Source organism: Artemia franciscana, chromosome 17, assembly GCF_032884065.1.
Source record: "Artemia franciscana chromosome 17, ASM3288406v1, whole genome shotgun sequence".
NCBI classification, from domain to species: domain Eukaryota; kingdom Metazoa; phylum Arthropoda; class Branchiopoda; order Anostraca; family Artemiidae; genus Artemia; species Artemia franciscana.
Genome location: NC_088879.1, coordinates 18,090,188 through 18,116,698, shown reverse-complemented (window position 1 = coordinate 18,116,698; position 26,511 = coordinate 18,090,188). Strand labels below are relative to the sequence as shown.

Sequence of the window (26,511 nt, the reverse complement as noted above, 5' to 3'; positions counted from 1 at the left end):
GGACATGGTGATTCTATGGCAAAACGGCGGGTCACAAGTAATTGATATTGAAGCAAGAATGGAAGAATCGTTTACAAGGACCGTAGCAGACGGATTGGGAAAGAATACAAAAATAATATCTGCTAAATAGTACGAAGGATGGAAAAAATAAATAAAACTGACTGCCCAAATGCGATGCAGGACCGTTTTCAGCATATTGAAAAGATGTAACAAGAAGAATGGCTAGAGTTCGAAAAGGGACACTAAACAAAGAAGAGATTAAGAAGTATTTTGAAGCACTCAAAACAAGCCCACCATTAGGAATATTTGAAAATATTAATATTTATTGAAGCAGAAGCTACAATGAGTTTTACTTTGTTGTAGAAGAGTTCATTGCCGCCGAAAGTAAAAGAGCATATGATCCTCCAGTTACATGATTTATTGCCAAAAGAACACGTGAAACAAAAAATGAAACTAGAAGGAAGCGATGGGTTATGCAAAGCATGCAAGGAAGAACAAAAGACTGTCGTCCATTTGATGCTCGAATGCAAAAGAAAGACAGAAAAAGTAACCGAAATAATTCAAAGGGATATGAAAATATGCACAGACATTAACTTAAAGGAAATACTTAATCTGAAGGTTAACGGAAAAGATGAGGCCACAAACCGAATGACCATTAACACTTGCAATGCATTAGAAAAACTTATAAGTCCTGAAAACGTTATGGTGAAAACAGAAATGCGTAGAATGGAAAAGAATAATGACATATTTTGAAAAAACTGAAGAAGAAAAGTAGCAAGTAAGTTTGATGTAAAATTTGAAACTTTTACAATATTTTATACTTGGCTGGGAATTTAGATTAAGAATTTAGTTTCAATATTTGCTTAAAAAAACAAACAAAAAACAAGCTAGTTTGTTAACAGGTGCCACATAATGCCCTAAGATTTTGTTTCGAAGACCCAACATCAATATGATATACAAATAGAGAGCAACTTAGCTACAATCAATATAATAACTACCAAAAAGTGGTTGTTGTAACTCAACCTAAAGGAAAGAAATTAAATTAAAACAAACAAGATAGCAAAAAAAGGAGGAGCTACTACTACTGCTAGTAAAAAACCATTGCAACAAAAAATCACCTGAGGCAAACACAGTCACACACGCTTCTGCTCCACTTCAGTCAATTCAAAGCTTCACCCTGCACCACGTCCCATAAAGTTAGAAATCCCATTAAAAGCATCTTTATGGCTTCTTCTCACCTCACTCGGTAACTACCTATTTCTCGTTCGGCCAACAAGTAGGATCCTTGGCAATCTACCAACCGTAAAACGGGGCCTAGGAATCTCAACCTTTCTATCATTATGACCCTTAAAAGTGAGATACAACAATACTTTTCGCACAGGTTGGTGTTTGACGTACCGTCAGTAAAACGGGTACCTAAAACAATCCTTAGACCATTCATCTAGAAAAAATTTAACAAATCTTCATTTGCCTTTCGAAACAATCAGGTTTCGAAATTTTTTTTTCAATTGCCAAAAAACAGGGTCTTGGACCAGGTTCTTACAACGGCCTTAATGTTAACACTTTACTTTTGTAAGGTGGTAAAAATTGGGAAGAAAATTACAATATTTTCCTGTGTTGTATTTATACATGTAACTTAACCTAACCCAGAAGCAGTGATGCCTCACTGCTTTCAGGAAGAGAAATTGGGGTTGCACGATTGGAGAAACTAGTCCCTCAAAATTTTACCATGCGCACCTGGGTCTTACGTAATACTATAGTGTACCTGTAACGGTATAGAACAACTATACTTTGGATTTTATGTAATAGGGGGGCTTACCTTGTATGTTACGTAATAGGGAGTGTTTTCTTCAAGACATTCTTCAAGACGTTTTTCAAGACGTTCCAAGACACCAAGACATTTCAAGACGTTCCAAGACGTTTTAATGGCATTTTTTTCAAGAGTTTCAAATCATTTCAGGACGTTTTTTCAGACGTTTTTCTTCATGATTTCTTTGGTTGTTCCGTACTAGGGAAATGTTTATTTACGATGAAGATGACGCATTCTCACGTGACGTGTTAAAGTCACGGCCCACCAGTCAAGTGGGTAATCCTCAGTTGTAACTGAGCATAGTGTACACGTGGGATGTTACATAATAATTTACAAAATGTTTTATTTTCTTCAGGATTTTCCCTTTTTTGTCTCAAGGAGTCTTTATAATCCAAATATTTTTGTCCCCTTTAGGATTCAAAAGAGATTTCCCCTAAGCGGAATGGAGCTCCAGACAGCTGAACTAGGAAGATATTGATTCTGGAAATACCTTCTACGTTATAACATATTCCACACACACTGAGAATTCCCTGTCCCGCCTTCTAGAGCGATTAAATAGATCGCATATTTTCAGCCCATTCCACATGAGTGCGTGCAAGCATCGTAATGCTGTTGATATTTTGCTCTATTAGATGCACCAGCCTGTTACATTCCATTAATTTAAATCTTAATACTAGCAAAATCACGTTTTGAATGAGCCTTAAGTATTAAGCTTTATACAAAACAAGCCTCATTACTGTTTGTTTTAAAGATTTTTGTGTTAGAATAAATTTCGTTTCGCAGAAGCATAAAAAAACGCTAAGAAAATTTGCATATACTAGGTTTATCAGCACAATATGGGGAAAAGTGGTCTAAAGTGAATGATAAGAAGGCTTTTGTATGGTGGTAAGAAATTGATTTTTTTTTTTGAGGGGGGGTGTGTATAACTATGTTTAGGAGCACAATATGGTATAAGTGGTTTGAAACCAATAAAAGGAAACCTTCGAAAAGTGTGTTGATAAGAAGTTGGAATTGGAGTAAAATTGGTTTAAAATAAATAAGAAGGATTTTAAAAAGTCTAGCGGCAAAAATTGGTCTGAGGCTGTACCCAAATCTGAATTATCTGGGCTTAGGAGCGCAGTATGGATAAAATTATTTTGAAATCGATAAAAGGAAGCCTTTCGAATAGTATGGTCATAAGAAGTTAGCATAGTCTGTGCACAAATCTGAATAATTTTAGTTTAGGAGCGTAATACGGAAAAAAGTGCTTTGAATCTAACAAAAGAAGGATTTTGGATAGTATGGCGGTGAAAAATTTTTATTGGGGTCTACGCAAATCCCAAAAATCTAGGTTTAGGAGTGCAATACACAAATAAGGGATTTGAAATTAATAAAAGGAAGGCAAATCTAAAAAACCTAGATTTAGGAGCGCAATATGGTTTAGATTTCAGCCTCCCTCCGTCGAAAATTTCCTTTAACGCCTCCCAGGTGAACATTAAACTGTAGAACATGTTATTCCAAGGCAACTCACACCACCTTGGCAAACTATGGATGATACTTCCTAGCAAGCAATTCCAGCGAGGGAGGGGGTGGTTGTTATTAGAGGTAAATTTAAGCCATATCATGAGATTTCAGTCCTTCTCCACTGAAAAAGCTCTTTTAACACCTCAAACCTCAAAAGCAATGTGTTAGCCACAAAGCAATTCGTGTCACCGGGACAAACTATGGATAGCACCCAGGACCTTGTGGCACCCTTCGTCATTCTAATGGCATTAAAAAAATATTTTAATGATAAAAATATGCTTTAAATCCATTAACTTGTGTTTTATCACTCTACCCACAATGTGATATCCCCTATGGTGACTCGCGCCACCGTCACCAACTAGGGATGGCACACGAAACCTTCTGGTACCCTTTAACATTCTTAAGGTATTTTAAGGCATTTGTTGATGAGAGTTATGCTTTAACTCCATTGATTCGTGTTTTTACAGGCCGCCCTTAACGTGACACACCATGTCCATTCACCCTACTTTGCCACATAATGACTGGTCCTCTGTTACCCTCTGGCACCCCTCATCCTTCCTAAGACATTTTCAGATATTTTATTGTTAAAAATCATGCTTTAAATCCATTGGTTTATGTTTTCGCAAGCCATCCTAAGCATGATACACCATATCAATTCACGCCACGGTGCCATACCATGACTGATCCTTTAGCACCATCCGGCACCCCTTTATTATTCCTAAGACATTTTCAAATATTTTTTATTAAATTGATATCCCATTCCGTCCCCCTCACCCGCACTTCTGGTCCCCAGCTACTACGCTTCCGCCTCTGATTCTACAGGCTTCCATCCCTGTTCAACTGGTTCCAGTTCCCAATACGCCCACTCCAATCCCAGTTCCAAATCTAGCTGCGGTTGCGCCCGTTCTACATCCCCCACTTCTGCCCCCTTTGATTCCACAGCTCTGATTCCACCGATTCCTCTTCAAATTCCATTGATTCAAAAATTTCATTTGCGGCTGCCTCTGCCAATGGCTGGTCATCGACAATAGTTATTTTATTGTACGTTTTCAAACATTATTGCTAGTACATTGGAAGAATAAACACTTACATCTTATTTTAGAAGGTGGATATGAAATATTTTGAAACAGTGTGTTCATAATAAAGTTATCGTAGCATTGAATGCAGACAAAGTGATATATTTGAACTACGAAACAAGTATTAATGGATATATTATTGAAAATATATGCATCCGTCGTCATGACAGTGAAGTGCCGAAAAAATCAACATTACTAACGGTGGATATACCAAAGTAAAATTTCCAGAGATGATAGTGCTCAAGGAGAATGCAAACATAAAACAATTAGTTAATGACAAAGGGTGACTTTTTGCTTATGCTGCTGGTAACACGTTACCCGTCGATAGATCCTATCGCCATCTTTCTGGTTTTGGCATTCAAATGAAGAAAAGAAAAAAACAAGCCTACTACAGCAGCAATAGCACAAGCCATATTTTGTCTGTGCCGAAAATGCAATTTTTTATAGAAATAATGTCGTAATAGACAGTGAAACAGCATGTAAAATAAAAAGGACATTGGTAGGCAATATAATCGAGCAATGTGTGGATGAAGAACAAAGTACCGGCAAACGTTTCTACTACCTTAATGGTTTTACCAGCAGATACAGCCCATCAACTCGATAAAACCAATGATGAAATGCATGACAAGGTTGACAAAAGTTGTCTATGACCCAAAAATAGAATATGTGACAACTCAAGAGAAAACATGATGAATTGTTTTATGTACTGAACTCAAAGCATTCTTTTTTATGATGCTATTCCACATGCAATTATTTTATCAAAAATATTTCATTGTATTACTTTGTTATGTTTCCATTATTTTTTGGGTCAGCTAACACCCCCAACGTTTAGAATGTCTATTCAAAAGTCAGAGATGCAAGAGAAGGAACTTTCAGAGACAAAGGTACTGCTACAAGGCTCATAGGAGGATCTACTAGCGTCTGAGATAGGTTAACAGGGTTTTTACCGAGTTCCGACACAGATGGGCCGGATTTTTTTTTTCCAAGCCCACAAACAGAGACATGCAAACAGACGATCAGTCACACAGGCACGGTGGCAGAGAGACAAAGCAAAAACAGTAAAATACAAAGTCAGACACAAAAACACACAAACACCGGCAAAGAGACATGCAAACAGACGCTCAGTCACATAGACACGGTGGGAGAGAGACAACAACAGACAGACAAATTCAAAGTCATCAGAAACATGAACACACAAAGACAGACACAAAGACAAGCAAATACACAGTCAGAAACAAAGGCATGGTGAAAGAGAGAGAGAGACAGAGAGAGAGAGAGAGAGAGAGAAGAGACACGCAGAAAAACAACCACGGTGAGAGAGAGCCAAACGAAACACAGAAACACACAAAGAAAGACACTTGACCACTAAAGTACCAGCCTTCCTCAGCAAGGGTACCAAAAACCAGCCTATAAGTAGCCTGGGTAGACGAATGCAACATGTTGCATCCCCGGATACCTGCAGCTGACCTCTTTTATAAGGTAGAAAAGCAAGCTGGGTCATATGGGAATGTCATGAAATTCACTCTGTTTTTAAGGACTCAACGTTTTTCTTACGTGCTACTAGGTTAGGTTAACCTAGCCTAACCTACACACGGTAGGTCAGGTTAATCTAACCTACTAACACGTAAGAAAAACGCTGATTCCTTAAAACTGTGCGAGTTTGCAGGAAATACCCATATGAACCACATTGTTTTTCTAGCTTTTAAACAGGTCGGCTGGAAGTAACCGGGGGTGTAACATGCTGGTTTCAGATACCCAGGTTAGTCATAGATTGGTTGTAGGTATCCTTGCTGAGTGAGGCTGGTACTTTAGTGGTAAAGTGTCTATCTTTGTGTGTTTATGTGTTTTTTGTCTCTCTCTCTCTCTCTCTCTCTCTCTCTCTCTCTCTCTCTCTCTCTCTCTCTCTCTCTCTCTCTCTCTCTCTCTCTCTCTCTCTCTCTCTCTCATTCTCTCTCTCTCCCTATCACCGTGCCTATGTGTCTGAATTTGTGTTTACTTGTCTTGCGTCTGTTTTTCTGTGTTTATGTGCGTAACTCTGAGTGCTTTTGTGTGGGTTTTGTCCCTCTCTCTCTCACCATACGTGTGTCTCTGACTGTGTGTTTGCATGTCTCTGTGTCTGTCTTTGCGTTTTTGCATGTGTGAATCTGTGGGCTTGTGCGTTTTTGTCTCTCTCTCGCATAGTGCCTGTGTATCTGGCTGTGTGTTTGCATCGTCTCCGTTTCTGATTTTTAGTTTTTGTGTGTGTGGTTTTGTCTCTGTTTCACCGTATGAGTTTGAATGAGCAATGAGCTAGTCTTCGCATGTTTCTGAGCCTGTCTTTTTTTGTGCTTACGTGTCTGACTTTGTGGTTTCGTGTGTTTTTTTTTGTCTCTCTCCCACTGTGCCTGTGTGACTGAGTGTCGGTTTGTATGTCTCCATGCCTCTTTTGTTTGTTTGTATGTCTCATTTTGTGTTTTTAAGTGTGTGTTTTGACTCTCTCTCATCGTGCTTGTGTGATTAAGCGTCTATTTGCATGTCTCTGTGAAAAAACTGTGACTCTCGTAAAAACTCTGTTAACCTATCTCAGTCTCTAGTAAATCCTCCTATGAGTATGTTAGTAGTACCTTTGTCTCTGAAAATTCCTTTTCTTGGACCTTTGACTTTTGAATGTCTGATTGATAACATACTTGCAACTTCAACAAGTGATAATATTAATCAGGAAGGAAACGAACATGAGTGAGGCAGTCACTGACAGGAAAAAAAGTAAGCCTTTAGAGCAATTGCGAAATAACAGTTGTCATTCCAAGAGACTGACACAACTGGCTCGGAAGCATACTTGCTGTTTGCCCTCTTGTGTCTCAAGCAAAAGAGTTTTTGGTACAGTTGGGAACATTTATGATGACAAATGAAGTTCTCTAAAAGAAGAAAATTCTGAAAAGTTGTGTTTTCTACATTATAATTTACCCCAGTTGAGCAGGACGTATTAAGCACTCTCCAGACTAAAACTACATTTGGTTTAATTGTTTTTTTCTGAATATTTTGCAAATAAACATTTGTTTTTGCATTATTTGGAATCCAGCATGAATTATTGAGGCTGCTCTTTGGTGTGTAATAGACCAGGGAGAGGCATGTGAGCATGAATGTGGGCAGAGAATGCAGGGATGTATCTTCAAATTTTATCAGTGTTGTATTGGTACGATACCGATATATCAGTATCGGTATCGAAACCCAAAAATCTATGTTGCTCGGGCTCTACTTCAGATGTGTATACTTTGCTCATTCGATTGGAAATTGGAAGCTCTAGAGCCCTTTTTAAGAGTCAAAAGTGGATGGACGGCACCTTGACCCCCTCCCCACCCTCTTTTCGCCAACTACACCTGATAAAAATTTTTAGATTACCGTTTTGTTCTAAGTCGTCCAAAGATCAGATAAAAAAGTTGCTCCCCGAGGCCATATAAGGTTCTTATGGAAGAGGTTTTTGTATAAACTTAGGAGGGGTATTAAATTATTAGCTGTTCCGATTAGTCTTGTCACATTTAATAGTCCAGTACTCTACGTTGTTCATTTTCAATTGTGAATTTAAATTTCTCAGGTCTTCCTCTTGATCTTGTTTCAATTGATGGTCTTGTTTTCCCATTTTGAGATATTATTAATAAACGTTTTGTCCCTCAGGCATTATGAAACTGCTTGAAACACCTTCTTTTTTTCTTCACTTTCATTCTGATCCTCGTTGTCGTATGTCCTGTAAGCACATATTTCTTTGTTCTTCAATTTCATTTTTGACTCTTTGTAGCTTTTATTTTCGCAAGAATTCTAACCCCATAACTCTTTACTCTTTATTTTCGTTTTTCATTATCCTACTGCAGGTATTTTTTGATACCCTTTGCCTTAGGTGCTAGGATTGGTCTTTGTGAATTCACATTTGCGGGTCGTCATATTGATTTTGTCTCATTTGATGGTCCAGTTCGTTCATTGTTGACAATTTGTTAACTTGCGCTTTTTTGTTTCTTCTTGGTATTATGAAACTGCTGAAAACTTCTTTTGTAAATGGACTCATTGCGCTTGGTATTTTATACATATCTATGTATCTTGTGTAGTTTTACATGCGTTATTGATAGTAAAACGATACGACCACTCCTGAGGCGGAAATGACGTGTTTATGCTCTTGAAATGTGCTAATAAACATGACATTACTCGATTAAGGCTCTGAACATATTTTATCAAACTTTTGACTGATCGAAATTGTTTGTCCAGGCCAAAAACCCTAAAATACCAATTTTCCAAAAACATATAGAATCGTTTTCCTAAGAAATGTATATACAGATAAATAAATAAACATATAGTTATTGCTCGTTTAAAGGGATAGGATGCACACTAATGTCTTGACGAGTGTCCTGACGAGGATGGACTGGGTATAAAATGCTGGAGCTGTGCCGGTGCTGTGAAATGGTTAGGGGACTCCACTCCATCGAAGTTCCTTTCTCTGTTCCCATCCCCTTTGGGATTAACATGACCCCCTAGAGCCCGGAGGAAATTATAGTAATCGTTGTAGTTAACTGCAAAACTTTGGTTACAATACATGCAACAACAAAATCAACCAGTTAATCATATTTTAAACATGCAAAACTTATCAATATTATAGTACTCATCAAAATCTATCAAAAAATGAAAATTGGTATATTTTTGCAAAAGGAGTCAAATTCTCTCAAAAATATGTGCAATCTTGACGAAAATTATGGAGTGGAATTCTACATGTTTGAGGGAAAAGGAATCCCATCCCATCTTTCCCTCGTTTGTGCAAGTAAGCATATGTTTTATGGTTTTTTATACTTGGAATGCTTATGCAGTAAGAGATAGGCAGGCTATCATCAGGGGCGTCGTTTGTGGGGGTTTGTTTGGGGGTAGTTACCCCTCAATAATGTGGAAAAAACAATTATTATATATCCCATATCCCTTGACAATCCAAATATGGACCCTTCTTGCCCCCTCCTAATAAAATGCTTGAGGTTAGCCCCTGGCTATCGTCTACACCTCCAATATTACAGGTTTAGTCCAAAAACCCTTCTCAGAATGAGAGAACATAACAAATATAGTTATACAGCCCTTCCCTCATCCCCCTTTCTATATTTACTTGAAGGTTCGGTGAAAGTGACAAAGTTGCTTCATAAAAGCGCAATGTTTGGGGCTCCAACCACCCCCTAACCCTACACAAAGATACAGTGGCCGTCCTTTATAATACCTGATGCCCAGTTATACGCCAATGTAGATAATTTTATGATGCCTCAAGTGCATCAACTCGGTTAAATCGAGCTTTGCAGTAATTATCTGTACTAACCTTTAAGTCAAAATCGATCGACTTTCTCAAAATTATCAGTTATTAAGATTTTGCCACACTTTAAGTAGATATTGTTGTTTTGCGCCACAACATGACAGTAAATGCCAGTTTAATGCGGTATAATTCCCTTTTCTTTTGAAAAAAGGCACTGGAACATTTCAGTTTCCATCCAATTGAGCCATTCCCCAATCTTTCAGTATTTTTATTTTGATATATTTACGCCTGGTGGCAAAAAGAAAATCAAACAAATAAACACGCATCAGTAATTATCCTTCGCGCAATCGACACAAAATTAAGCTTTCTTTTTTAGGTAATGGGTTTAAGACCAATGCAATCAGGCTCTCGGATATGCTGAATTTTTTATCTAATTTTCATCAAAATTACTTGCCTTTTTGGGGGATGTCCCCACTCCTGATGAAAATCAGGAAAACTTTCTCAGGCCGGTTACTGTCATGTTAATATTAAAGAAAGGTAATATTACATAGACAGGTTATAAACAAATTACAGGCTAGAATTGGTTACTATTGAAACAGAGCAAGTCTCATGTAGGCTAATCAGCCAATCAACCTGTAATCCTGCAACCATTTGAGGTATAATACCTTAGAATTATGGGTAGTCCACATTCAATTAACAAGCTAAACTCAGGAAAAGATTTTAGCATACTTTACAAGATCTTGGCGGGTGCAGAGCTCGATAATTTGCCATCAAATGTTTCGGTACCTGTCATTTAAATGGTTTTGATATTTATGTAGTTAGGTCTATCTTTAATTAGATTAAGCGGGAATATAGTCAGAAACAGGTACGAGTGGGTTAATACGAATGGTTTCTTTTGAATAGGATTTACATACTGTGTGATTGCCTATCAGATTCGAAAAATCCATAATTGGAAAAATGAAGCCTTCTTTCCGTATGTGTGGTCTTAATGAAACTATTTTTACTTTGAAATCAAATTATGCAATTGGCTTGTTATTTTTCGCTTTCTAGTGATTTATTTGAAAGATGCATCTCATTATTAACATAGGCTAAATACTCTAAGAGAGTTCCAGCGCTGAAGAAGGTAAAAGGATTTTTTTTTTTTTAATCTACTCGTAGGAATTGCAGTTCTCAATCAAAACAACATCCCCAACTTCTCAAAGACTTCAATTGATAATTGGCTTTCCATGTGAAAGTCCAAAGTCACAAAGATTATCATCAGGGGCTGAATTTCTGGGAGGGGGCTCAAGGGAGAGGGCAGTTGCCCCCCCCCCCAATAATATGGATAGTAAGTTATTATATAGCCCATCCCTCTTGAATATCCATAAATGGACCCCTCTTGCCCCCCTTCCCAGTAAAAATGCTTGAGTTTCTCCCCTGATTATCATAAACATGAAAACTGTGCTACCTCTTTCTATCTCTTTCCCTTTTAATACTAAGGCCTAAGTAACAATTTACCGAGTTGAATGCACATAATTGCATTCTTATAAGTTTCCAGTAAAGCCGAAGATAAACGGTGCTGCAAAACAGGAAGTTGAGGAGAATAGCAGTCCCACTTTACTTTTACTTTACTTTCCCACTTGCTTGTTTTTTAATTTCGAACGTCATTCTATATTTCCAATCATCCAGACACTTTTAGAACACTCAGCTACTTCAGATTCTCAGGCTGTCAACGAATTTTCTTATCTTTTCATATTTTCCCATTTTAACTTTTAGAAAATTTGTCCTTTGTCGTTTCTTCTTTTCTTTTTATTTCTATTTTTATTATTTATCTTATCTTGCTTCTTTTTTCAGTCATAGAAACCTATGACTCCCACTCTTCCTCTGCTCTCTCTCGTTCTTTCTCTATCTGTATTTCTCTCTCTCAATCACTCTCTCTAAGATTACAGTAGATAGGACTCGATTATAATCTGAATAAATCCTATTGGCTGAGGGTTAACAAGGATAAGTAATCCTAATTATCGGATGTTGAATCATTTTGAAGTCTATTGTAGAACGCACTGTGAGATACTACAAACTACCCCAATGCCTTTGGTGACACTGTCGATTGATCTCTGGTCTATAACACGGGGACTAGGTTTCGATCCCAGCTGCCGCATCACTGATGGAAGGCCCTTTGTAGTCAGGAAGCATTGCTAGTCCATAAACTTGACTACACGATTCAAATTTATATATTTTCTGTCTTGCACTATTTTAGGTAACTAAATAAACAAAATTAATTTTTACTGCAAAAGTTTAAGAGTGATATTAAAACTAGACAATATATATATATATATATATATATATATATATATATATATATATATATATATATATATATATATATATATTATATATATATTATCTATATATATGAGCAATAATTGTTTATGTATCTATTTACTTATGTATTTTTTCTCGAAACGGCTCCATATTTTTTCGGGAAAATTATTATCTTTGGATATTCTCATATAAGAAAAAAACGATCTGAATAGGTCAGAAGTCTGAGAAAATTCCAATTTTGGTTTTTGCAAATGACTTTATGTACTATGTTAGTACATTATATAAGAATCATAAACAAAATCCTATAAGCATTTTCTTATACGATTTCTGGCATAGAATTAATAATATTGTTGAGTTTTCAACGCATAAATTATTTATATAATAGAATGTCTGTTGGAAGTGAGCGAGTCAATGCAAATCAACCTGGACAGCGAGAATCAAAACATGTCAAAATTGAAAATTGTAGCAATGATGATTGGGTCTGGGATTTTGACATGGATAAGGTCATCCAATACCTACGATACCCGTGTCAGAAAAAACAAACGTTCGGCGATACTTATTTCTTAATGACAAAAGACAAGTCGACGTAAAACGAATCAGACAAATTGAAATGATAGCAAGATGATTGAGTTTTGGATTTCGACATAGTGATCAATGCCTACCATACCTTTGAAAATAATAAAATCCGGAATAGATAAATCGTTGGAAGAAAAAGAAGTTTTTGTCCCACCACCTGAACAATTAACAGAAACAAAGGTTCGACAATATGTCTCTCATAATGACGAAAGAAAAGTCGAGGCAAAAGAAAAAGTATTGTCCCACAACCTGAACAATTAAAAGAAACAAAGGTTAGGCGATATCTCTTTCATAATGACAAAAGACAAGCCGAGGCTAAAGTTAAAGGTCCAATTAAACGCAATTATATATTTATATATATATATATAAATATATAAATATATATATATATATATATATATATATATATATATATATATATATATATATATATATATATATATATATATATATATATATACTAGCTGTTGGGGTGGCGCTTCGCGCCACCCCAACACCTAGTTGGTGGGGCGCTTCGCGCCCCCCCAAGCCCCCCCGCGCGCGTAAGTCGTTACGCGCCATATTAGTTACGCGCCATTGTAGCTGTGTCCCTGTGTCCCACCTGTGAATAGAGATAGATATAAATATATATTTTTAACTACGTACAACATGCGAATATACAACATTCTTCGTTGTCCCATTGTCTATCCATATAAATAGCATTTATATTCCCTGTGTTCCGGTCGTCATTTGTGTCCTGGTGTCCCAGTTTGTATTTTCTCTTTGAGTGTCCCGGTCGTCATTTATATTCCCTGTGTCCCAGTGTCCCGGTCGTCATTCGTGTCCCGGTGTCCCGGTCTGTAATTTTTCTTTGAGGTTGATGGTCGTCATTTATATTCCCTCTGTGTCGGTCGTCATTTGTGTCCCGGTCTGTAATTTATCTTTGAGTGTTTTTTCTTTTTAGTTTTTTTCTAATTTCTAATTTCTATTCAAACAATCCCTGTGTCTCAGTCGTCAATTATATATCCCACCTGTGCCCCCGGCGTCCCCGTTGTAGTTGTGTCCCTGCGTCCCGGTCGTCATTTATATTCCCGGTCGTGATTTGTGTCCGGGTGTCCCAGTCTGTAATTTTTCTTTGAGGTTGCTGGTCGTCATTTATATTCCCTCTGTGTCGGTCGTCATTTGTGTCCCGGTCTGTAATTTATGATTTTTTAGTTTTTTTATTAGTTTTTAGTTTTTTTTTCTTTTTAGTTTTTTTGTAGTTTTTACCTTCTTTTTAGTTTTGTTAGTTTTTTTTTTTACTTATGTCCTGGTCGTCATTTATACTCCCTGTGTCCCGGTGCTTTGTTGATTGCTAATCGAACATTCCTTTTGTCCTGGTCGCTTTCTCTTTGAGTGTCGTAATTTATTTTTTTCTTTTTTAGTTCTAAAAGTTTTTACCTTTTTTAGTTTTTTTTAGTTTTTTAGATGAAATTTTTTTTTAGTTTTTTCAGTTTTTTTAGTTTTTCATTGGTTTTTACCTTTATTTTAGCTTATTTTTCAGTTTTTTCCTTTTTTTTAGTTTTTTTTAGTTTTTAGTTTTTTTAGTTTTTTACCTTTTTTTAGTTTTTTTAGTTTTTTAGCTTTTTTATTTTTTTTATTAGTTTTTAGTTTTTTTTGTAGTTGTACTTATGTCCTGGTCGTCATTTATACTCCCTGTGTCCCGGTGCTTTGTTGATTGCTAATCGAACATTCCTTTTGTCCTGGTCGCTTTCTCTTTGAGTGTCGTCATTTATTTTTTTCTTTTTTAGTTCTTTTAGTTTTTTTTTATTTTTATTTTTTTAGTTTTTTACCTTTTTTTAGTTTTTTTAGTTTTTTTTAGTTTTTTAGCTTTTTTACTTTTTTTTATTAGTTTTTAGTTTTTTTTGTAGTTTTTGCCTTTTTTTAGTTTTTTCAGTTTTTTTAAGTTTTTTATTGGTTTTTACCTTTATTTTAGCTTATTTTTCAGTTTTTTTCCTTTTTTTTAGTTTTTTTTAGTTTTTAGTTTTTTTAGTTTTTTACCTTTTTTTAGTTTTTTTAGTTTTTTTAGTTTTTTTAGTTTTTTAGCTTTTTTATTTTTTTATTAGTTTTTTTTGTAGTTTTTGCCTTTTTTTAGTTTTTTTAGTTTTTTAGCTTTTTTATTAGTTTTTAGTTTTTTTTTGTATTTTTTGCCTTTTATTAGTTTTTTTAGTTTTTTAGCTTTTTTATTTTTTTTATTAGTTTTTAGTTTTTTTTGTAGTTTTTGCCTTTTTTTAGTTTTTTCAGTTTTGACGTCACCTGATCCAGTTTTTTCAGGTGACGTCACCTGATCCATCCACAGACAGACAACTTATTTTTATATATATAGATATATATATATATATATATATATATATATATATCCTGAATAAAGAAGTTAAATCTAAATAGAAAACTCATAATGAGTAAAAAATTAAAATTAAAACGACTGAAGATTTCCGTGAGCAAAAGTAGAACTTGTTTCCTCTCAACAATTCCCCCTTTGCGCTTTAGTGCTTACGGCATTAGCCATGTAGGACAAGAACTTGCAACAATCTAAATTGTAGACGGTCCATTCGAAAATAAGCATCTAGCCCCCAACAAACCCCGTGTTATGCTCACATATTACGAATTTTAACCAGTGCTAGCCAGAATAAATAAAATTCACCAGTGAAAAGTTTTTCCATTTCGATTCCCCAAAAGGTTCTAGTAGGTACTTGCAATAATAAATGCAAAATACATTGAAATGAGAAATCCTTGTCATCATGCATAGCCTATAAAGGTGCTGCTTGTGATGTTTGAATCAATTAATGGGTAGCAGTTGCTAGTATGAAAGAAACCTTGGCTATATATATCACATCGCTACATGAAACGTGAATCTTTTTGATTTTTACGTCAGAAATACTATTTTGTAAAAACTTTATTGTTTATACGAATCAAACTTTAAGCAAAGGGAAATGAAACAAGGAAAATGTAAGACTTATTGCTAAATTACAAATTTCAACATGAAAACAAGACAGAGAGTCAATTACCTTGCATATTCCATCGATACAAACATCATTAGATCCTTCAGGGCAGGGGGTTCCATCTTCTACTTTTTCGCTCAGGACTGCAACTAAATTATCCTCTGATTTACAAGTCAGAGCACATAAATTACCACTGTCAAAGTACGGTTTCCAGTTTTTCTGCTTTCCATATTGTATATTTCCATTAAAAGTCTCACATTGGATCCCTCGAAGAGTTTTGCCATAGTCACAGGCCTGGAAAAGTTCATAGTTGGGGACATAATCATTGCGATGGCTTAGAAAGAATTATCCCCCCTCGAAATCTTAAAAGAGTATGCACAACAATGTAGTGTTTGCCATATAACGGCTATAAAGTATTTTCTCGGCAAACCTCTGTTGAAATGAAATTTACTAATTCCTTTTAGTCCAAAAATGAAATCACTCTAACAAGAACAGTTTTTATTTTTCATAATTTGTTGGTCATTCTGTGACATGAAGAGCTTAAACTGAATAATATATGTCTAACCCTATATAGTTGGAGTTAATTGATTAAACTTTCAAATTTAATTATGTTACTGTTCAGCCAGGGCCAAAACTTTAAATTTTGATTAGGAAGTGAGAGAGCGATTAACTATAGAAAAGGTCATTTTTGACCCCAAGTGTAAAAACTCGGTATTTACATAAAATTCCTATAATACCAATCTTTTCCAACCCGCGTCGGGCTTAACACAGGGAAAGATAAATGTAATCTGGGAATTTGTCTCTCTATAATCAGAAGATCATAAATAGGTGGAATAAGGTGAAAGATTTCGAAATTAGATACTATTAGGCCAAAAATATTTAATCAAAATATTTGCCCGTTGTTCAGAAACCTATGGTAATTCGAAAAATTCCTAGAGGAACCCATAGCCTACTGTGTAGCCTACAGTAAACTTTTATCGAAAGGGAGAATTCTTTACGTAGCCATTGTATTACAGAAAGGCAAACAGTCACATTTGTATTACTGGTTCGGAAAGCGGAGAAGACCTCTATGGCACCACTACAAACACCTTTACGCTTTTCGAGTTCAGTGAGGGTAAAAAAATAGGGGACAGAGAGTTTGTGTTTACTCAAATTCGCTCTCTAATAAATCATGTCCTTGTATACAGTTCATTAGGAATGGTCACCTTGCGACTCATTCTGGTTTCTCATTTGAGGTGGAGATCAAACTACCCCTCCTCTTTCCAAAAAAATGAGGAAGTACAATAATTGTGATACTTTTGGGAATCATTTTTACCCACTTACGGCTATCTACTAAAAAACGAACCCTAGCCGAAAATTTAAAATCCTGTTTAAAAATAGTAATTGACAGGTGAGGAAGAATTGCTAATTGAAGCTAATTTTATTATTTCTCGATTTTATCTTTCGAAGACAAATTTATGGGGATTTTGAAAAAAAACAACAAAATAATATCGAATCGAAATAAAAACTGCACTATTAGAGTCAACATATCGAACAACTCTGTTCAGGAAAAATTATAGTCTCCCCATCCTGGCCAACAAGTAGAATAAATGGGAGAATGAACTGTGTCTGGTTGAGTATCTTGATGAAGCGCATGGGATCGAGTTAATGAGGATTGGTTTTAATTTTTTTTAATTTTTTTAATTCCACTTAAATCAGTGAAAAACTCTCCCCATGGATAATCCCTCCCTCCTGGAAAATTTTTGTATATTTACCAACAATAAAAATAATACGTAAGCAATGAGCAAATTGCATAACTTATAACTCTTTTCCCAGAGGCTGAAGAGTTGGGGGTCATTTCATTACCAGAGACATAGTCATTAAATCTTAAAACTAGGCTGACTCAAATGGCTAACTTAAAACTTTTGATCAGATTACTTTGGGGGAACACAAGCTTGGAGGAGGGGGGCTAGTAAGCCTCCTATCTTTTTGCCAACCCTAAAATGACACTAAAGCTTTTAACTTCGGTTTGCATAAGCCAACTCCTAATCTTATAGGGGCTGTTGGTTCGGTACGATTACCCCTTGCGAAAAAATAACAAACAAATAATACAGATCTGGGATCTTTATTCTGACAAAAAATAAAAAATTCAACATTTTTGTAAATAGGAGCTAGAAACCCGCACAGTAGGGTTCTCTGATATTCTGAGTCGAATAATATAATTTTGATTAAGATCGCTTAACTTTTTGCATGTTTTTCCCCCTTTTTCGAAAATCAGAAAAATTCTCTCAGGCTCTTACCTTTCGATGAGTAACTTTAACTTAAAGAATTTTATACATCGGGTTTTTCGCCTTTTGTTTTGAAAATCGGAAAAATTCTCTCAGGCTTACCTTTCGATGAGTAACTTAAACTCAATGAACTTTATATATTTGGAATTAACATAAAATGCCAATTCTTTTACATAATACTGATTATCCAAAATCGTTTTTTAAGGGTCTCGGTTGCTATTGGGCCGAGTCACTACTTGCTTACAGTTCGTTATCACGGACTGTTTGTCACAAGTACAAAAATTCTAACAGAATGTCGGAAAAAGCTCAAGCTTGTAATGTTATTGAAATAAATGCGTTATAGAATAGTATTGTCTGAATGTTATATCTTATACACAAAACGACAAAGCCTGAGAACAAAAGAAACTTAGGAAGGTTGAAGAATATATCAATAATTTTTTAATACAAATTAAAAATAAAAATAGAGCACAAACAACATAAGAGTTTAATATTGTACTCCAGTAGTAATGTTTCTAAATGTAAGGGACTAACAAAAATAGTAGCAGATTGAACGTGAATAAAAATCTAAAACAATTCCTTAGATGCCATGAAGTGAATTTAAAATCTTCAACAATTACAAACCTCAAATGCAACATATAGCAGAAAAAAATATGGTGTATTTTAAATTTGATTAACTTTACAGTCAATTAGGGATGAATGAAATAACGACAAATTCAAACATATAATGGAATCAAAGTTAATAACTCTAGGCAAAAATGAACGGTTTTCAACTTACATATTCGTCCCTTCACACATATTCCCGGTAACATATTAGAATATTTTTGATTTTGTTGCTATACTATTATAAACTAAACTTATTAATACCCCCTCCCAACAAAAACTTTCTTATATTTCTTGTAAAGGTTTCTTCTTGTTTGTTTATCAAATCACATTCTGCCAAGCCACTTCGGAATTTTATGCCAAACCATTTGAGCAATTGCATGGCATCTTTTTGCAGCGATTTTTTTAAATATTATTTCTCTATCATGCTAAGAAATTAAATTTAATGGGGACTCAAACCAAATATACAGCTGCGTCTTCAAAGCCCAAAACGCGGACCTGATATCCACAAATGTCCACAAATTTAGTAGCAGTAATCCACAAATTCAGAGCACTTAACACAGCTTTGTATATTGCGATAAATTGACAACAAAACTTATACTCTCAACATAATTTTAGTTAAAATTCATTCCGATAACGTTTTTAACGACAAGTACCCTCTTTTCAACAATTAAATAAGACGGAAGATTTCTCCATTTTCTTAATAAGCCGGAAACTTTTAGTTTTAACGTCAAATCTTTCTAGTTTTTACAATCAAATCCATGACAAATCATTTTTAATGCAACTTAAGAGTCAGATCCCAAATTTAGCAATATAGCACGACTCTGAGACTTTATCACCTTTAGCAAATATGATTTACCTAGACTAAGCAGCAAATTCTTTTACGCAACACTACAAATGACGATTAAAATGTCTGGGAATGGAAAGAGGTAGTAATTCTGCTCTGTCTAGCACTTAGAGAATAAAAAAGAAAGTAAAACAAATTAACCATGGTTATATACCTGTACACACAGGCTAGAATCCCAAAACTTTAATTCAAAAATATGATTCTTTTCCTGGGAATAAATTGGTATGCACTTGACTGGTCACATGCGCAAATAATGATAATAAAACAAAAATGATTTGAAAACTAGGTTAGGAATCTTCAATTCCCCTAAAATGTATATAAAACTGAAATTACATATATTTTTTTTTTACTTGCATGCACACATTTTTGATAATATAGCCTCATTGATTACTAATCTTATATGACATGTAATGTCACAATGCGAACACACTTCTAAGTCTTACAAAAATATCTTTCGCTGCTTCCAGTTTGAGCTACAAGACTGTAATTTTTTCCAAACACACACAAACAGAGATCTTTCAAAATATACTATATGGAAAACTATGTATAAATTTACAGGTTTTGTTTATTTTTGTATTAAACAGTTCGTGGTAACGAACTGTAGTTACGAACGACCCGGCTCAATAGTAAACGAAACTAAAAAAGAATTTTGATACCAATAGTCACATCAAAAGAATCGCGTTTTATTGTTGATTTAAATAATATATAAGTTTCATCAAGTTTAGTCTTACCCATCAAAAGTTACGAGCCTGAGAAAATATGCCTTATTTTAGAAAATATGGGGAAACACCCACTAAAAGTTCTATAATTTTAACAAACAGAAAGTATTCCGTATATGAAAGGGGTTGTCCCCTCCTCAACGCCTCGCTCTTTACGCTAAAGGTTTTTATTGTTTGAAAAAGTAGAGCTGTGAGAAGAAAGGGGTTGTCCCCTCCTCAACGCCTCGCTCTTTACGCTAAAGGTTTTTATTGTTTGAAAAAGTAGAGCTGTGAGAAAGAGTCAAACTTTAGCGTAAAGAGCGAGGCGCTGAGGAGGGGATAACTCCTTTCATATACGGAATAATTTCTGTTCATTCTAAGTTTTAATGTCGCTCCTTACTTGCAGTTAAAAAAAACTTGTTTTTGTTATTTAATTTTTGTTGAAGCGGGATTGAGCAAAAATTAAAAGAATACACGCAATAAACCTTATTCCTCTTCTTATGAATTTGCTGTTATTGGCTAACACTATCTACAGCAAATAGTTCGACAAGGATAGAATATTATTAAAGAGAGCACCGCGGCGACAGTTAAGATTTACATTAGTTATCGCAAGTCTATACGAAAATCAAGGGACTTCCTTTACAAAGTAAATAAAGGTGTACCTATGACTATATTCAAAAATTTCACACTTTCTTCTTGGTTGGTCTATACCCCAAATCAGTCGTGCATCTTTAATTCTTTGAGATTTAGAACAAATTGTATATATTTACACTTAATATCGAGGAGCATAACTAATTTCTTAGGAGGTGCAAAACTATTTCCATCCAATAAAATATATCAAAATTTTTCCAAAGGATATCAAAATGAACTCCAAGTTGACTGGAGAACTGAAAAGGCTTAATTAGATTAATGAACACATAGATGATTATAAATGAAAATGTGATTGTTACTATAAATTATTCTAGTCGGAAATTTTATTACTATATACATCTATTTGTTTTCTTCTAGATTGAGTAAGCTAGAAAGAGCTCATCTATTCTTCAGCTTCTTTTTTCACAATCTTTCATTTTAGGATTTGTATATTATTGGATAAGCTATAAAATGGTAAGAGATCTGAGGTACTGGCGTTTGGACTAGGGTATATCTTTGAGGCAGTAAAGGACACTTTCACGACAAAGGAATGATCTAAGCTATGATCGAATAATTAGAAAATCAAGGTAAAATAGTTACTTTTTGACTGTTGCAAATACGGATTTCTTTAGTGATGTTGGAACCACAACTTCCTTCAATACATCGCCTTGTTCTGAACTGAAGACCGTTCTCACAAGACCTGCTACAAGAAGACCATTCAGTCCATTCAGTCCAGTAGCTATGGGTATAATCCTGGGAATAGATAAAGATGTGCGCATAATAGTTAAAATTTTTACACACTTTCATCGATTTTAAGCATCTGTAATGGTGTAATATTTTTTTATTTATTTTATCAGTTGAACCTAGATGACACAAGCAAGGGAGAATTGTAAAAAAATTATATTCGCGCTGGATAAAAATCAAATCGAAAAATAAATGGAAAAGGGGTAAAAAGGAAAAATTATTAGAACGAAAATGTACACGTGACAACTTTAAATGATAAGAAAATTAGTAACTAAGATAGGCCGCTTTCAATCTTAATGGCAGCAATAAAAGGAAGCAATAACGGAAAAATCAGAAAGGCATTGAAAAAGAAATTGTGAACTAAAGACCTTGTGGAAGATGCCAGGGAAAAACACTAAGCATTTGCAACTTTTGAGGGAGGGGGGACATGGGAAGAGTTTACCAATTTATTCAACAAAGAAATAAATTTTTCTGAACCAGGTGGCTATTTAGTCATTATAATGATCAGGGCGAATCTCCAGCATGTTTATTAGGGGGGGGGGGCAAGAGGGGTCCATTTCTGGAAAGTCAAGGGGCATGAAATATATAATCTACATAATATATAGTCATAAAATAAATATCTTCTTATGTCATTTCATTGCATCAACAGCTTTCTACGAGTTTTTTTTTTTCTGAGCCTTTTTGGTTTCTTGAATTTCGAAGAAGCAAATTATTTCTTCTTACCACCCTTTGCTCATTTTAAGGTCACAAGAGTTGCATCTATTTAATAAATAAACTAATGCATTGGCATTAAGTAATAAGGGGGATTATAAAAAAAATTCAAAATTAAATTTATTTTAATTTTAACTAAACGAAACAAAAAAGCACATCACTTGATTTTTTTTGTCCATACCGTAAAACCAGTACTAATCTTGAAACCAAAAGTTAAAATGAAAATAATATTTATTGAAAAGACAAGTAAGCAACTGAATTTAGCTCATAATTTACATTTATAATAGCTTAATCAAGGAGGTACTATCTAAAGGAAACCAATTATTAAGTAGGCGTGGAAAGGAATTTAAGGGTTTCGACCAATATAGCACCGAAGAGAGTAGTAAAGCAATCAACATAAAAGTAAGTATACCTTCATCTGCATGAGCATTCACTCCCCAGAACTGAGAGTCAATGCAGAATCGAAGACACTAAATCAAAACTAAAAACAAAAGATGTAATACGGCCACCGAAAGAATATCTTAAGATATCCAACTGGAGCACAAGAATACTAATAAGCAGTCGCGTCTTTTTTTTTGGGGGGGGGGGGAGTTTTTCATCCCCAAAATTATAGTTATTGGGCCTTTTAACCATGCTGACTCAAATGGCAATCTATTTTTCAGTTGTATGTCTTTGGGGAAAAGGGGGTCTGGAAAGTGGGTTAGTTGCCCTTAGATATTTTTAATCACTTAAACAGAGCCCTAGAACTTTTGAATTCCGTTCGAATACGCCAATTCCTAATCTTTTAGAACCATTGGCAGTCCTTGAAATCACCCCTTAGAAAATTACAAAAAAATAAGTTCCAATTTTTTTTTGTAGATAGTAGCATGAAACCACTTCAGTTGGATTCTCTTATATTTTGAACCTGCTGCTGCGATTTTTATTAAGGCCGTTGATTTTTTGAGTTCCTCTCCTCCTATTTCGAAATCAGGCAAATTTTCTCAGGCTCGTAGCTCTTGATTGGTAACAGTAAACTTATTTAATTTTAAATATTTGGAATGAGCATAAAAAAAAAACACTTTGGATGCATCATTTGATATCAAACTTCTGTTCTTTAAAGTTTCAATTGCTATTGTGCCGAGTCGCTCCTTACTTACAGAACGGTATCAGAAACCGTTTGATGTTTGCTCTTTTGTGGCTAGTCTTGTATGACTATTAAATAAAAAAAAACTAGTTTTTTAACTGAAACTAAGGAGTAACATTAAGACTTAAAACGAACAGAAATTACTCCGTGTATGAAAGAGGATGTTCCCTTCTCAACGCCCCGCTCTTTACGCTAAATTTTGACTCTTTCTCTCAATTCTACTTTATTAAACAGTAAAAAACTTTAGCGTAAAGAGCGGGGCGTTGAGAAGGGAATATCCCCTTTCATACACGGAGTAATTTCTGTCTGTTTCAAGTTCTAATGTCACTCCTTACTTTCAGTTAAAAAAAACTAGTTTTTTTATTTCGTTTCTGAACGTTTTTGAATTAATGCATGTTTGATTTTGGCTCTCCGCACATAAATTATTAAAATTAAATTTGCATATTATCCTTTGTTTGGCTAAACGGCTTTCTCTTAGTTTTGATCATACGATTTTGAGAAATAAGGGGTGGGGAAGGAGGCCTAGTGGCCCTCTAATTTTTCGGTTACTTAAAAAGGCAACTAGAACTTTTAATTTTTAACGAACATTTTATTAGCAGAAAATATATGTAACTTAAGAATTAACTTACGTAACACACTTCTATATTCTTAAATTTTTCTTATGTATATGAGGGGGTTTGTCCCCTCGTTAATACCTCGCTCTTTATACTAAAGCTTAAATTTTGTCCCAATCCCTTAAGAATGACCCCTGAATTAGAAAGGCCGTAGAATAAATAGCTGAAATTATTAAAAATACTTAAGCATAAAGAGCGAGGTATTTAGGAGGAGAAAAACCCCTCATATGCGTAATAATATCTATTCGTTTTAAGTTTTAATGCTACTCCTTACTTTCAATTGAAAAAACTTTTTCAAGTTTATTTTTCATTGTTTTTTTTATAGTAATACTAGAAAATCCTGCGCCCCATTCATTGAATTTCTCTTCCCCCATGAGTATTCGTCCAAGTAAATATCCACCCACAAGGCCCCCTTCCCTCAGCCCCCCCAGAACAAAAAAAATCCCCCTGAAAACGTCCGCTCTTTACACTAAACCTCGCTCTTTACACTAAAGCTTAAATTTTGTCCCAATTCTTTAAGAATGACCCCTGAATCAGAAAGGCCGTAGAATAAATAGTTGAAATTATTAAAAATACTCAAGCATAAAGAACGAGGTATTTAGGAGGAGAAAAACCCCTCATATGCGTAATAATATCTATTCGTTTTAAGTTTTAATGCTACTCCTTACTTTCAATTGAAAAGACTTTTTCAAGTTTATTTTTTCATTGTTTTTTTTATAGTAATACTAGAAAATCCTGCGCCCCATTCATTGAATTTCTCTTCCCCCATGACGTATTCCTCCAAGTAAATATCCACCCACAAGGCCCCATTCCCTCAGCCCCCCCCCAGAACCAAAAAAAATCCCCCTGAAAACGTCTGTACATTTCCAAATAAACATTACTCTATGTAAACACTGGTGAAAGTTTATAACTTAAAGCCCCTCTCCCGGGAACTCTGGGAGAGTAAGTCAAAGACATAGTTATTGTGGTTTTCGACTATGTTGAACAAAATGGCTATCTCAAAATTTTGATCTGTTGATTTTGGGAAAAAATGAGCGTGCGAGGGGGCCTAAGTGCCCTCCAATTTTTTGATCACTTAAAAAGGGCACTAGAACTTTTCATTTCTGTTAGAATGAGCCCTCATGTGACATTCTAGGACCAATTGGTCGATACGATGACCCCTGGAAAAAAAAATCCAACAACAACAAATAAACACACACCCGTGATCGGTCTTCTGGCAAAAATACGAAGTTCCTCATTTTTGTAGATAACTTTTTTTTCTGATAAGCTGAATACGGGGGTGTGCTTTTTGTTAAGATTCTATGACTTTTAGGGAGTGTTTTCCCCTATTTTCCAAAGTAAGACAAATTTTCTTAGACTCGTAACTTTTGATGACAAAGACTAAATTTGATGAAACTTATAAATTTAAAATCAGCATGAAAATCCAATTCTTTTGATTTATCTTTTAGTATCAAAATTCTGTTTTTTAGAGTTCCGTTTACTATTGAGCCGGGTCGCTCCTTACTACAGTTCGTTACCACGAACTGTTTGATTGGTAACAGGCTCATTTCCATTGGCTACTAATTTTTTTTTATACCGTATTAAGTCATATAATTGACTTTAACGCCACAGTGCTATATGGGTAGGGGGCACGGAAATGGGCTGAATTTTTTGTGTCCCTGATCAATTTGAAACTCAAGATCATAAGCCCTTGGACCAATTATAGCTTGATATTTAAAAAAGAGGCCAAAAACCTTTTTTTTCCTGATCAGCTTGAAAGTTTTATCCTTAAATCCTTGGACTACAAAGACCCCAGTGCGGATGAAAAAAAAAGAAAATTAAGTATTAGCTCCCTCGAAAAGGGCCCGGTCAAGGGCCATTTCACATGAGGTCAACTCTCATAGGAAATTGGGATTGCTTTCATTCAATTTTAAATTGAAGGGTATGATGCCCTTTTAAAGGGTGAAAGGTAATTTGAATGAGCCAGTCCCTCTCCTGTGCAGACTAGCTGACTGTAATGACTAGCCCCCTCCCCATGATGTTGCTTCCAAATCTTTATATAGTGATTTTGTTAAAAAATGTTAAATGTCTAATAAGTGTACATCTAGCTGACTGTGCTGACTAGCCCCCTCCGCATGATGTTGCCTATTTACCTATTTACTAATTTACCTATCCTAACGTAGGTAAATTGGGCTACAGACTGCTGCAATTTTGTAGGTAGAATAATCTCAGATATAACAAATGTAGTATTTGTTCATAGCATGGCCCATAAGTTAACATGGTGTTCATATGATGGTATGATACCTAACCTTATTGACTATGTGATTCTAGACTGAAGACTGGCAGGATTAATGCAAGATACTAGGGTATATAGGAATGCTGGTATTGATGCCAAAAGTAAAGATCATCATCTAGTTGTACCTACGGCTAATCTAAAGCTGAAACTTACGAACCGTAATTTCCTTCCAGGAAGCTCAAAAATTTATGGACTCAAGATTTATAATTCGAGGAAAATTTCCAGGGACAGTTGAATGCTAAAATAGAGCGTTTTAAATTTCACAATGCAGAAGGTTGAATAATCTAGTTTTGATCTTCATTTTCCTTTTATTAAAGTTTGCTTGATTTAGGATTGAGAATTATTGCTTAACAAATATAATAGGAATATTTATGAAGCACCCGACGCAAAGCAAACCGACCAATCTACTTATAATCAATACATTATTGGTCATAAAATTGCCCACAAGTTGACCTGGTGTATACGTGATGGTCAGACTGGTAACTTTATTGATTATCTTATTGTAAACCGAAGACTGGCAGGATCAAT

At 35.0% G+C, this 26,511-nt stretch overlaps 1 protein-coding gene across 2 annotated transcripts in view; it reads right to left on the bottom strand.

Moving 5' to 3' along the window:
* LOC136037951 (ADAMTS-like protein 3) overlaps positions 1-26,511 on the bottom strand; it is a 152,128-nt gene that overhangs the window by 112,594 nt on the left and 13,023 nt on the right. For both annotated transcript variants that reach the window (XR_010620089.1, XM_065720835.1), the window contains exons 3-4: positions 21,117-21,269; positions 15,541-15,768 (exon numbers count right to left, since the gene is read on the bottom strand). Coding sequence is in view for 1 of the 2 variants with exons in the window: in XM_065720835.1 (XP_065576907.1) it covers positions 15,541-15,768; positions 21,117-21,269 (381 nt within the window). In the remaining variant the exon portion in view is untranslated. The remainder of the gene's footprint in view (positions 1-15,540; positions 15,769-21,116; positions 21,270-26,511) is intronic.